The sequence below is a fragment of the Phyllostomus hastatus genome, unplaced genomic scaffold (assembly GCF_019186645.2).
Source record: "Phyllostomus hastatus isolate PE091 unplaced genomic scaffold, TTU_PhHast_1.1 phas_scaffold_114, whole genome shotgun sequence".
Lineage (NCBI taxonomy): Eukaryota > Metazoa > Chordata > Mammalia > Chiroptera > Phyllostomidae > Phyllostomus > Phyllostomus hastatus.
In genome coordinates, this window is record NW_025334006.1 from 967,877 (window position 1) to 980,933 (window position 13,057).

The 13,057-nt window shown below is 51.0% G+C and overlaps 1 protein-coding gene across 2 annotated transcripts in view; it reads right to left on the reverse strand.

The window, feature by feature from the left end:
* Nucleotides 1-8,403, reverse strand: part of TMEM178B (transmembrane protein 178B) — a 322,401-nt gene extending 313,998 nt beyond the window's left edge. For both annotated transcript variants that reach the window (XM_045855593.1, XM_045855594.1), the window contains exon 1: nucleotides 7,208-8,403. In XM_045855593.1, coding sequence (XP_045711549.1) covers nucleotides 7,208-7,589 — 382 coding nt within the window. In that variant the 5' untranslated portion in view covers nucleotides 7,590-8,403. The remainder of the gene's footprint in view (nucleotides 1-7,207) is intronic.
* Nucleotides 8,404-13,057: the final 4,654 nt, after the last annotated feature.

Genomic DNA, 13,057 nt, shown 5'->3' on the forward strand with positions numbered 1-13,057 from the left:
GCCGCCATCACTATGGGACAGACGTCACCGCCTCTCCCCATCGGTCTGTAAGTGTTTAACCGCAATCTGCAACATGGCACCACAACCCTCTGGGAAGAGAAAAGGTGAGCTTTCGTCACCTGATTGTATATTTTACGGGATGAGCTGCTTTCTTCTCCACCCCTTCCCGTGACAACCCAGCCCCTGGGACGCCCCCTCCAGAAACATCTCCCTTCTCTGTCTCTGCGTCTGGCTCTCCGGCTCTCCCTCCCGTCCCCCACTTCCCCTTCCCTCTCTTTGCACCGTCTCTCAACCACTGACTTCTTACTTACTTTCTGTAGCTTAACTTTGACTCTCTCATCAAATGTTAGAGCGTGAAAGGGCTTGAAGATTATATCCTCCAAATCCGCCATTTCTCACAGGAAGACGCGAAGTCCTTTAGAAGGACGTGTGCACTGTCTCGAAAACAGCAGCTGCCCAATCAGGGCGTCAGAACAAATGTTCTGTCTACTCCTTCGGCAGGTCGTGCAGTTCCCCCTCTCTGTGCGCACTGCTTGGGGTGCGTAGTCCCAGAAGTATCTGCATCTGAACGAACGTCTGTGACTACTGCGTAAAGTCTAGATGTATGTGTGTGCGGGGGGTGGGGGGGGAGTGCGGTGTAAAGTGTCAAACTAACCCAGAGTGTGTTTAGGATTCTGCCTGAAGGGCTAGGATTACCCAGTAATAGCAGAGAAAGAGAAAATATCTTTAACTGACCATCCAAAGTGGAATATACACAGAATCAATCCTCTAAATTGATCCCTACCAGCCCCATAGTAAAAGAATAAATTAGCTGACCTTCTCAAACAGAAATAAAGCTCTTGACTTTGTTGGCTCAATAAATAGAGCTCACCTGTGAGTTGCCTGACTACGCTGATCCCTGATCCAGTTGATATGGAAGAGCCTATCTAAGGAAGAGCCTGCTCCAACCACACTTGACAATGAACTTGGGAACCATGAGCTAGAGGTAAGCTCCCTCAGGACAAGAACTACAATATGCCTCTTTCTTCCTCTCCAACACCCAACAGAGGACTTGGCACAAAGCAGGTGCTCAAAACACATCTCTCTACCCTGCCCTGTCTCTCTTGCACCCACACATTTGTCTGTGGAGTCATAGGGCTCCTTCCCTACCTGTCACCTCTCACTGGTGAGTTATGTTTGCAGCATGACTGGGGAGGAGGGAAAGGACTAAGAGTGCATTGACTTGTACATCTGGGCATGCATATAACATGTAAACACAGGGATCACACTATATATAAAGACTGTGAGCCCTGGTGGGTGTGGCTCAGTGCACTGAATGCTGGCCTGAGAACCAAAGGGTCGCCGGTTCAACTCCAGGTCAAGGCACATGCCTGGGTTGCAGGCCAGGTCCCCAGGTGGGGGCGCACAAGAGGCAACCACACATTGATTTTTCTCTCCCTCTCTTTCTCCCTCCCTTTCCTCTCTCTAAAAATAAATAAATTAAATATTTTGTAAAAAAAGACTGTGAGTGTCCATATATAGTTTACCCGTGGGCAGGCAATGCCTCTTTATGTTATAAAGCAAAATTAGTGAAAGTATTTAATTTGGGGCTTACTTGCTCTTTGTGCTTCCTAAGGGCAACGACACTTCACGGCTCGTACGGCCTTACCTTACATTACAGGCTGACTGGTTCATTAGACATTATCTGTATTCCACACAAATTTATGTGCTGTCTGGCTCTACCCCCTGGAAGGCGAGCTTCTCCACGATGCCCAACCCCAAAGCCCTCAAATATTTGTGGAGTGAATATGTCTTTCACGTCTGTAACCTCAAAATCTACCTCAGAGGACAAAGCAAATACTCAAAAATCACATGGAGAAAAATTGCATGAGCTTTGGTCGGCAGCTCTCAAAGCAAGGAGTGGGCCACTTTAAAATGTGTCCCCCTCAGTGCCAAGGTGAACATCTCAAGCAAGTCTCGCCTTGGTGGGACTCTGAAACTGCTTCCTATTTCAGTTTGGGGGATCAACACGCCAGCCTGTTCTGCACCCCATTCCTGCCCCGACAGACTATGGTGACAGTAGAACACAGTGGGGGAGTTCCCAAACCTGCAGCCCACATTCACACCCCGGCACCTTCGTTTCCTTTTCCTGAGGCCTGGAAAGTTCACTGACCTTTCTGTACCTCCACTCCCTCGGTTATAGAATAGGGATTAAAAAATAACAGTAGCCACTCAGACCATTATTATGAAGAATACACTAACTAATGTAGGTAAAATTCTCAGAACAGTACCAGGCATCAAGATTGGCAATGATTATTATTAATAATCCTTCCCACCAAGTCAACTTTGCAAGTTACTTGTCATGAAGCTGGGACAAGAAAAGGACAGAAAAAGAGAAAATACTCAGAGTCAACGATGGAAAATTAATAAAATATAGAAGTAGCATAAATCGAAGACCTTGTCCCCCCAAACATTCCAGTAGCAAAGTTTCTTCAAGTGTAGAATAGTATTCTTAAATTCAAGCACAAATTATCACGTTCAGTTATCCTCACCTGAAACCAGGTATGGGCTTGTTCTTTGTGGAGGCTACGGGCCCGCGCAGCGCCGTCCGACAGAACTTTCTGTGCTGACGGGTGGGCTCTCTAATCTGCACTGTCCGATATGAGAGCCACTGACCGCACGTGGCTATGGAGCATTTATAACGTGGCCGATGTGACTAAGAAAATGATGTTTTAATTTTATTTAATGTCAATCATTTTAAACTGAAACAGCCACATGTGACTGGCGGCTACCCTCTGGGGCAGCATAGCTGCAGGGGACTTGAGTGCACAGGCCCCTGGACTCAGCTCCGGCCTGCCCTCCTGCTCCCAATCCACCCGCCTCCCTCATCCCAGCAGTTAACACTCACAAGGCCAGACTACTGTTCTGCACCCACAGCTGTGCACAGGCTGGCCTCTTTGCCTGAAACGCCATTCCTCTCCAGCCACCTCCAAACTCCATGGAAAACCTTGTTCAGATTTCATTTCTCCAAGACCAGCGGCCTCCCGCCCCTGCTGCCTTGCCCCGTCCCGCCACCGGCACAATCTATCACTGCCTCCTCTGTGTTTTTCTGTGTCTCTTGCTGTCGCTCTCACCATCCGGCAGTTGTCAACTATTCCCTGTGATGCCAACAGGCTATGGGAATTTTAAATACCGGGCTGTACTCAACCCTTCATCCTAGTGATGGGTGCCCCTCACATAGTACATGCACAGTAAATATTTGCTGAGTACATTATTAATTGGTGGGTATGTGCAATGTTTTGTTAAAATAAGTTTCAGGCTATTGATAACCACTCTGTGATTAGGGAAACTATATAGGTCAGATTCTTTTATAAGGCCTGCTATCAAACAGTTTTTAAAACTCTTAGAATCTCAGGTGAAGGTCTGCTTATTTCAGTCCATGTCAGTATAGCATTTCAGCACAAATCAAAGAATATCAATGTTCCCTGGAACAAAATCCTACCTGTAGCTGCTCCTGAAGGCCTGGCAGTCTCTTGGATTTCAGAAACTGATCCTGTCATTGACCTGTCCTCAGTGCTTGCAGTGACTTACTAGGGAGACCCGGACGAGGTTGAAAAGCAAGAAGTCAGAGGACCTGATATGGACCAGTCACATGGGAATTCAAGGGCGCTCTCTCCTTGTGCACCCTCTGCCCAACCCAGCCTCCAACAGGGGAATAACTGAAACCTAAGCTAATGAGAAAAATAATGATTGTGGGTGATTTATGTGTGTTCTGTGACATGGGTTATCCAAAAAAGGACTGTGTTCCCCTATTCCTTAACAAAGCTTTTGCTCAAAAAAAAATTCTTCCTTGTTAAAGTATATAGAATCTGTTACAGTATTAACCTGCCCTGAGAGCCATACTAGTTCTCTGGAGTGTTTTGGGTTTTTTTTTCATCACAATCTTCTGACTAATCCTTTATTTGGATTTCCACACAAGTGTCCCTACAATTAGACACAGCACTTGATGGATATATTTCTGCGAATGTAATTTGTGTGAGCTATTTCCCAAGTAGCATACATCTGGCGGCTGTATTTTACAAATGACTGTCTTTCCTGCCCTCCAGGAACTTACAGTTCAATAAGACAAACAAATGGCGCTGGCTGGTGTGGCTCAGAGGACTGAGTTGCAGCTTGCAAACTAAATATAGGGGCATTGATTTTAAACTGGACCAGGAGATACTTCCTAACTACTACAGAATTGATAAGACTGTGGGAAAATATCTTTAAAATATTGCAACAAAATAGCCATCAACCTCAAATTTTTACCCAGCAAAACTGCCGTAAAAAAAAAGAAGTGCAAAATAACATTTGCAGACACACAATTCCTGAGGGGCTTGTACTGAGGAACGTCTGGGATTTACTGCTTAAGGATGGAGGAAAGGGTGTGAAAAAAGCATGTTTTTTCAAAAGTGCTAAGTTTTCTATAATATTATTGTTTCAATTATTTTGTGTAAGGAAAAAAAGCTGGTTTAAATTATTAGGAGTTGAAATTGATGAAACTTGTATTAACCAGGCTTCTTCCAAACAATTCTCTCCACGATTTTGCTGGTTCATGGATAGCATTCTTATTTATATCAGATGCTAAGCAATTAATCAGGAATCTGAAATTACTAAACCTTTCATTATAGGGATAGTGCTGCCTGTGGCCCATATAATTCCAGTATAAATAATTAGAATAAAACTCAATATCTCAAAGTATGCAATATAAAAATGCAAGTAAATATGTTTAGAAATTGGAAAAAAAGGACATTAATTTTATTTTTTTAATACCTTCTAAAACCTGCCCATCTAGGAAGAATACTGATTAAGTCTAAAAATTCAATGCTGTGTGTTATTGGAATGGCCTGTGAATGCCATTAACAGAAGATGCACTTATTTCCAATATATGTCTATTGCTGCTTAGAAAAGAAAATCTGGCTTCCAAACGTTTTGAGGTTAAAAATGAAGATAGTGACCGTAAGTCTCTGAAGATTTGCAATGCTGGCGTGGCATCTGTCTCAATAATACCTCACAAGAACGTCAAACGGGCAGAAACAAGAAGCCACGGTGAGCGGGTTGCCGGCAGCCGGCAGTGACTGTTGTATTTTGGGTGACGGGGAACAGGATTCGCATTAGTTGAAGTGAAATACAATGCCCTGCCAACGCTAGGTATCAGTGCATTCAATCCCCCTGCTGTGCCGTGTCCATTTTCTGTTGCTGCAATTAAAAATTAGTCAATACAAAGTCAAAATGTTGTACATTCTTCCCCTATCCCTTTCCCTGTCACTGTGTTTCCAGCTTCACCGGAAGAACATGTCGCCATGGTAACCAATCCCTCTGGTGCACAGACCAAGTCAACCTTTCCAGCCAGATTGCCAAGCAGAGCAACATGGAATCAAAGCACTCATTACATCTGTCAGAAGCCATGAATTCCCGCCCCCTTTTTCTAAGTGAGGTTAACCCATATCAGATGGAAGGGTACCTGTCTTGTTCCAGGAGATGCTCAAGGCAGGAAATGCAAGAACGCCCTGCAGTAAGTCCTACCAGCGTGCATCAGTCATTATTAACGTGAATTCTTCCTCACACTCCGGCTAACTTCCTACCATTCCCATTTCAATGAAAGCGGGAAACGATGGATAAAGCAACACTATGAGTCTGAGAAGCCGGAAACCGCTATCAAGTCACACACGGTCCAACACTATTCTGCCTGCTCTTCTTTCCCTACTTCTACCTCCAAACCCGAGTTGCTCTCACCTGGCATTGTCTAAGATCCCACACACCCGTACAAAGTTGCAGAGCTCCGGCTGGGTCACCCTGCTCTAGTAAGTGCCTAACCGTGAAGCAGACGTGATGTGTACCATGTTAACACGTGCACAACTACACTAGCTAAAAATCCATAGTCATTCTACAGAACCTACAAAATGAGCGTTAAGACGGGCTCTCTCTCTGGACCTACCTCACCCAAGTCCGAATGGCCACCAAGACCATACCTGCTGCTTGTCACTCGGAAACAACGGACGTTTTTATTAACATTTTTTCTGATCCACGTCAACATTTTTTAGAAATCAAAGAACACCTGTTTTCACAAATTATGTTTTAAAACAGCATCAAACCCGCATGTGGATATTAAGAGACATTAGGAACTGTTTCATATCTTGGCCTCAAAGACAGCTGATAAACAGCGTCATTTCAGCTTACCATCACCACTTAATCGTTGAAAAGAATGAAATATAGTGGAGAGAAAACCAAGATGTAAGCTCGCACCAGGATGTAGCTACCACAGAAGAGCAATATCAATATACATCCAAACAATATTTCAGTGGGTTAATGGAACAGGAGGGTCCCCAAAGTATATATCATACAAGATTTACAAACTGTATCCGATATTAGCAGACTTAAAAATGTGTGTGCTCATACTAAAGTATCAAGTAAATTTTTATCATTAGCAAATACAGATGTTTTCCTATTTTGCTACACTGGGTATTTTGTATATGTCTTCTGGAAACAGTATTTTTTTTTCTCTGCGGTGCCCACTTTGGTGTTATCTGAAGAACTACTTTTTTGTGCTTGTTACACCCTGCCAAGATGCCATACACACAGGTCACTTTTGTCAACCACTTTTTCAGAAGGAGAAATCAAGCACTGCGGTATGACGCTACTGGTCAGCAGGCTTGGCGCTGCCACGGGGCAGGAGCTGGGCCCTCCTGACGTTTACACGCCCAGTGCCTGCACCGTGCCTGGTAGAGTAGGCACCTAGCAACCGTTGCTGGCACCAATAAGGACTTTGGTGTGAGATGTTTCCCCCAATTTGCCTTGATGAATCAGTTCAACATCCAAAATGAAAATCAAAACTAGGAGTCCATCTAACCTAACACATCACTCTTAAAGGGCTTCCTCTATCCCCTTCCCTTTCAGAGACTGATCCAAGTAGGATCCTGGATGAAAATCCTGAACCCTGAGAATCTCAGACAAACGCGAGGCAAGAGGCGGGGCAGAGAGAGGTAAGCCTCAGTCACCAGCTACTGGGAGGCGAAGTTTCGGCCACTCCGAGGCTCTCCAAGGCTCCAAGGCTCTGGAGAGCCTGCGTAACCTGACCTCCAGGAACCGGGAGGCCTGATAGACCTCGGCCGGGCTTAGGAAGGAGAGGGCTGCGGGCCTAGCTGGGGCCAGGCGTGCCACAGCGCCACGCCTCACGGGCTGTGCTTACCTTTTCGAATGAGGGCCGCGATCTCGGGGTCGAAGCCCTGCCGGTGGCACTTCCTCCAAAGGCCCATGTTGGTGGAGTTGTACTGCCGGCTGCACTCGTCAGCCGGGCTCATGGCGAAGAGCTGCCGGCGGTTCCGGGCCCGGAGGAGTTTGCCCTCCCAGCGGTCCAGGCGCGAGCGGCTCGCGCGGAGGGGCAAGTTGTTGTTGTTGTTGTAAATGAAGCCGGGGTCCACCCGGCGGGTGTTGAAGGCCTTGCACCTGTCCCTGTGCTTCCTGGCGTCCGTCTCGTACCAGTGGTCCGAGCAGATGGCCACGGCCAGCATGCCCAGGGCGCAGAGCGCGAGCGAGAGACCGGTGTAGAGCAGTAACCTTCCGGCAGCCATGCCTCCGCTTCGCGGCTACACCATGGGCATGATCCGCCGCAGCCTCGCCTTCCCTCCGCGCGCTCGGAACAAAGCGACGGGGGCCCGAGCCAAGGTGGGTGCGGGGGGGGGGGGACAGGAGGAGACTCGCAGCGGCGCCCCCTCGGCCCCCACCTGCCGGTGCAAGGCCCAGGGACTGCGGGGGTGGGGCGCACAGCCTACAAAGTTCTGATCCGGAGAGACTCCGGCGGTCTCCTGGGCATCCTCCGGGGCAGGCGCAGCCTCCGGCGGCCGCGAGCCTACCCAGGCCGCCTCCCGCCCCCTCGCTGCCCCGCGGGAAGCGACTGCTCTGAACCGGCCGAGTCCGCACACAGCCGGGCTTCGGGCGCCGCTGCCCTCCCGCCGGGAGCTAGACGCCGAGTGCCCTAGGCTGCGGCGGGGCCGCTGGGCTTTCTCTGTGCAGAGTGACGACGGGACCCGCACGCAGGGCTTGCCTGGGGTGGGGGACGGGCTGTCGGCAGGAACCACTCAATGACGGAACGGACTGAAACGCCCGCGATGCGGCCGGCCAGCGAAGGAGACCTCTGGATGCCAGGGCCGGCTGCCCGGACTCTGCCCTAGGTCTCCCTCTCAACAATTCTCCCTCTGCCGGTCTGCAGGCAGAGAGACGTTCTTTTTCTCCGGGTCGGGTCTTTTAGAAATCTCCGACGCACGGCCACCAGCAGGTCCCTTGTCCCGTCTGGCCAGCACTCCGCACTCAGAGGCGGGCTCCCCGTGGGCACGCGGTCTCAGTCGACCTTCCCCTGCGGGCTCCTGGTTCGTCTGACTCTTGCCTCGCCATTCAAGCCTCCCCTCCGGCCCACGGCGCGGTCACCCGGACGGCGTACGGGACGAGCCTTGGCCCGGGCTTTGCGGGAACTGGGCGGCAGCTGGCGGGCGCAAGGAGCGGGCTGCGCCGAGGCTGGCGCACCCGGCGGGGCGCGCTGCACCGGGCTCGCGGAGCTGGGCGCGCGGCGCCTTCAACACCATGGACAGGTCGCACGGTCGCGGCGCGCCGTCCGCCCGGCAGCCAGCCCCCGGGTCGTCATGCCGCTTTCCCCCGCGCGGTCTTCTTCCTGGAGTGTCCACCCGGCCTCCTCCAGACCCGCCTCTCCCGCGACGCCACCGCCTCACTTCACGTGGCTCCGGGCTAGCTCCGGGAACGCGCTGCCCAGGTGCAGAGAAAATACTGCAGGCGCCGAGTGAAACAGCGGCTGGCCCTGGCCCTTCCAAACAACCCGCCCCCTTTCCCCGCCGCGAGAGCCCGGGCGCTCGAACGCCGCGTCCGCGCGGCCCGACTGGGGTCAGCCGCTCTCAGTCTGCACCATTTTCTTCGCTGCCCACCCGGGGCCGAGATGCCGGCTCGCTCGGCCGCGTGGAGAGAATCGCGTCCCGGCCTCCGTGTCCCGCGATCAGGCTCCCGGCGTGCAGTGGTCGCCGAGGTGAATGGGGCGAGGGTGGGGGAGGGAGGCTGGGTGGCTCGACTTCCCCTCCCCGCCTCCTCCTCTGGCGGCGGCGGCTCCGGGCCTTTCGGGCTCGGCCGGTGCCGGGAAGCGAGAGCCGAGGCTGCGCCCGCCCGGAGGGCTCGGGAGATCGCCTGGCCCGGGTGCGGGCACCAGAGGAAGCCGCTGCCGCGCTCGCTCGCTCTTCTCGGGCGCCCGGCGCTGCAGCCTTGGCTAAAACCCACAGGCGAGAACACGGAGCGCGCGGCCAAAAGCTAGTGATGTCATCCGTGCAACGTGAGCCTCATCTCTTATTTTTCTAGCCGCCTTAAAGATAAACTGCACCATTTCCCAGGCACGGAATGTCTAAGCCTTATTCTTTGACCAGGCAAGTCAATGGTGTCTAGATAGGTATGTGCCCGACCACATCCATATTTATGCACATATACATATATGTGGTATGTAGCATGTTTACATGCATTATTATTATACATTTAGGGATGTTGTCTCCATCTCCCGTTTCTCTTTTACCAGTGGTGGTAAAAACCGGCCTCGGTTCTTTAAAAGAAAAGACTGCTTATCGCAGAGTCGGCGTTCCTAGAGGCTGAGGAAGTTCGCTGCGTCCCCGCGTTCGGTCGCAGGTGTCTGGGGTTGTGTCTGATGTTTGTTTTCCCCGGAAAGCCACCGCGCTGTCTTGCTAGCTACAGGCGTTTGCACCCGGGGCTGCGCGGCCCGCGGGGTTATCGCAGCCAGCCCTTCTGCAGCCCCGCGCCAGCGCCAGACACTCCGACACACGCCCTCCTCCAGCTCGGTCCTCAGGAGGAAAAGAAAAAAAAAAGAAAACTGGTCCTTTCAGTACAAGAGGAAGAGAATTTTAACTGGGGAGGGGGGCTGCTTCAACCGCTTTTTTGAAAACGCTCGGGGCCTCGCGCTCTGAGGAGGGCGGGGTTCGCGGGGGGGGGGGTCAATGAAACGTGGGTGCGGGATTTGCCCTCTTCTGGGTGGCGGCTGAATTTAGGCCCTGCCGGGGCTCTGAGAGGTAGGGCTGGACCCGGGACCTTGAGCGGGTGGGCCGCAGGCGAGCGCCGCTTCCCCCCGCCGGCCCGCTCACGTGAGACAGCGCCGCCGCAAAGGCTGGGAGCCTCCCTCCCAGGTTGCAACCCAAGATTCTTTCACTCTAACGCTCACCCCCTCTTTTCACCCTCACTCCAAAGTCGAGGTGCCGCACTGCCGCGTAAAGAGCTGCGCCCGGGGAGGGGGGGGGGGCGGTACGTGGGGGGGGAGTGCCCGGCACCCTGCTTTGCACAATGGGGCCTGCGGGCCAAAATGAGCGCCCCTCCACCATTTTTTTTCTTTCTTTCTTTCTTTCTCTCTTCTTTTTTTTTTTTTTTTTTTGGTCTTTTTTTCCTCCTTCCAGCATTTTGAAAACCGACAACGAGGCGTTTCAGTGCCATCTAGTGGGGGAGGGGCGTGCCTCGCTTTTCGTCCCTCGTTGCTGCAAAAGGGATTTGTTGAAGGGACAGCAGAAACTGAGGATGTCCGCTCCAATCTTGGGCGCCCTGCTGGGCGAGGGGCTGTCGGCCTGTGCCCTTCGCCAGGTCCCGGTCCCCTGAGCTCCCTAGGATGGTGAGGCGGAGCCAAGGGACTTTGGCCCCAAAGTCTTCTCACCTCTTTCTACCCTTCTCTTACCAGTTCTCCCTCCCCGCAACAGTGAAAATAGGGAAATGAGCAGCAGCAAGCGCGCTGCGCACAGGCAGGCCACGCCATGCAGTGCTGGAGCTGCTCTCTTCTGGGAAGGCCAGAGCGCTTTTAGGCTAACAGGGTGTTCGCGTTTGACAGTAAGGAGAGAGGAGGCCAAAAGGTGAAATGGCATCTACAAGGTCACTCTGGAAATTGGGGCACAGCCAGCTTTAGAGCCTCAATCTCCTGATACCCCACTCTCTGCTCCCCCTGAGAACCATCTGAAAGAGGTGCCCCTGAGACTCCTGGGAGCCCAGGCGGCTGCCCATTTGCGATCAACATACCTGTTCAGTTTTCCTGTACCTGTCCTCCCTCTCACATGACTCCACCCCTTTCTCGTTCTTGTGGCCTGTGCCCTGGGCCTGCCTCCAAGCACATGCCTTGCCCCTGCACCCCTGGTGCTGCTCTTTTTTTTTTAAGATTTTATTTATTTATTTTTAGAGAGGGAAGGGAGGGAGGGAAGGAGATAGAGAGAGAGAGAGAAACATCAATGTGCAGTTGCTGGGGGTCATGGCCTGCAACCCAGGCATGTACCCTGACTGGGAATCAAACCTGCGACACTTTGGTTCTCAGCCCGCGCTCAATCCACTGAGCTACGCCAGCCAGGGCTGCTGGTCTTCAGCAGTCCTGTGATTGGGGCCCTGCTGGGGTAAGGACCCAAACGTCACGCTGTCCTCTTTTCTGATCATCATTAAAATTCTGATTAAAAATTTTTGTCCTTGATGACCTCCCCCAAAGCCCATGAAAGTTGATGTGAGGCCCTACACCATTTGTGGATGATCCTGGTGTGGGGGGGCTAGAAGGATGGTGAATTCTTCTAGTCTATAGGACTACATGACTTTCTTTTCTTCTGTCTTCTTCCAGCTCCTTCCATCCTGTGAGCTCCACCATCTCTGTATTGCCAACCTTTTCCTTCCCATTTCCACCTACTCTGTGCTAGGATCATAAAATCTCAAAACCAGAAGGGACTTTAGAGTCGGCCACACAATGATGCATTAATCACTCCTAGAACATTTCCCAAAAAGTAAGTGAGCCGTTTCTGCTTGCACACTTGGCAGTGATCGGGAAATCACTCTCTGGGCAAGCACCCTGTTCCACTATCGGATTCTGTTAAGTGGTCAGATAGCCCTGCCTTGTACTCAATCGTAATCTAGGTCCCAGTAATCCTAGCCATCGGCCTTTGAGAAGCCCACAGATACCTGACTCCTCTTCCCCGTAATGGTCCCTCTCATACTCCACGTCAGCCATTGTCCCTCTAAGCCTTCTTCTGTCTGGGCTAAGCATCCCTTGCTCATTGCCTCCTGGTGCTTGCTCATATTGACCAGCGCTCCTTGATCTGACAGTCCTGCCAATCGATGAAGACATGTGGACAGCCATTTTTTTATAAGACCCACATGGAGTTCTAATGATCCTTACTTTCTCTTCTAGGAGCCTACAAGTCACCTCTTTTGAACGCTATCCTAGGATCTTGCCCCCAAAATGACATTAAGATCATGGATTTTCAGCCCTGGCTGGTGTAGCTCAGTGGATTGAGCGCGGGCTGCGAACCAAAGTGTCGCAGGTTCGATTCCCAGCCAGGGCACATGCCTGGGTTGCAGGCTATAACCCCTAGCAACCGCACACTGATGTTTCTCTCTCTCTCTCTGTCTCCCTTCCCTCTCTAAAAATAAATAAATAAAATCTTAAAAAAAATCATGGATTTTCAGTTTGTGAAATTTGCATTTTTAAAATATGGAATTTCTTTTGCACACACACAAACATACACACACACACCCTTTTTAAAGAAAAACAACGATTACATTTTCCATGCTTTTTCTAAGGTCAACAGTAGAGTTCAGAAATGTAACTAAAAGTTCTCTCATTTTCCTGGGGTACAGGTCACCCAGAGCAGATAGATGCTTTCCTATAATTTTTTGCCCATCGTGAACTGCCTCCCGCTATCACGTTTGTTCTACTCTACACCCCACCTTCAATCTGAAAGTCACTCTCCTTGACATTGTGAACTGGAAGCAAAGTAAAAGCTGATGAGGGATGCTTTCTCTTTGCCGGCTGTCAACAGTACGTCACCTGCCCAGAGAAAAGACCCCTCATGTACTTGTATTCCCGTTTTCCTAATGAACTGTGCACAACTTAGACATTGTTTGAAGCCCAAAAGTCATCTTCCACTTTAGGCCTCTGACACAGTCCTCCCAGTCTGTGACATGTGTACTGGTATTTATGCTTGAATAAGTTCCCTTCTTTCCAAATCTCAACTCATCAGAGATTCAT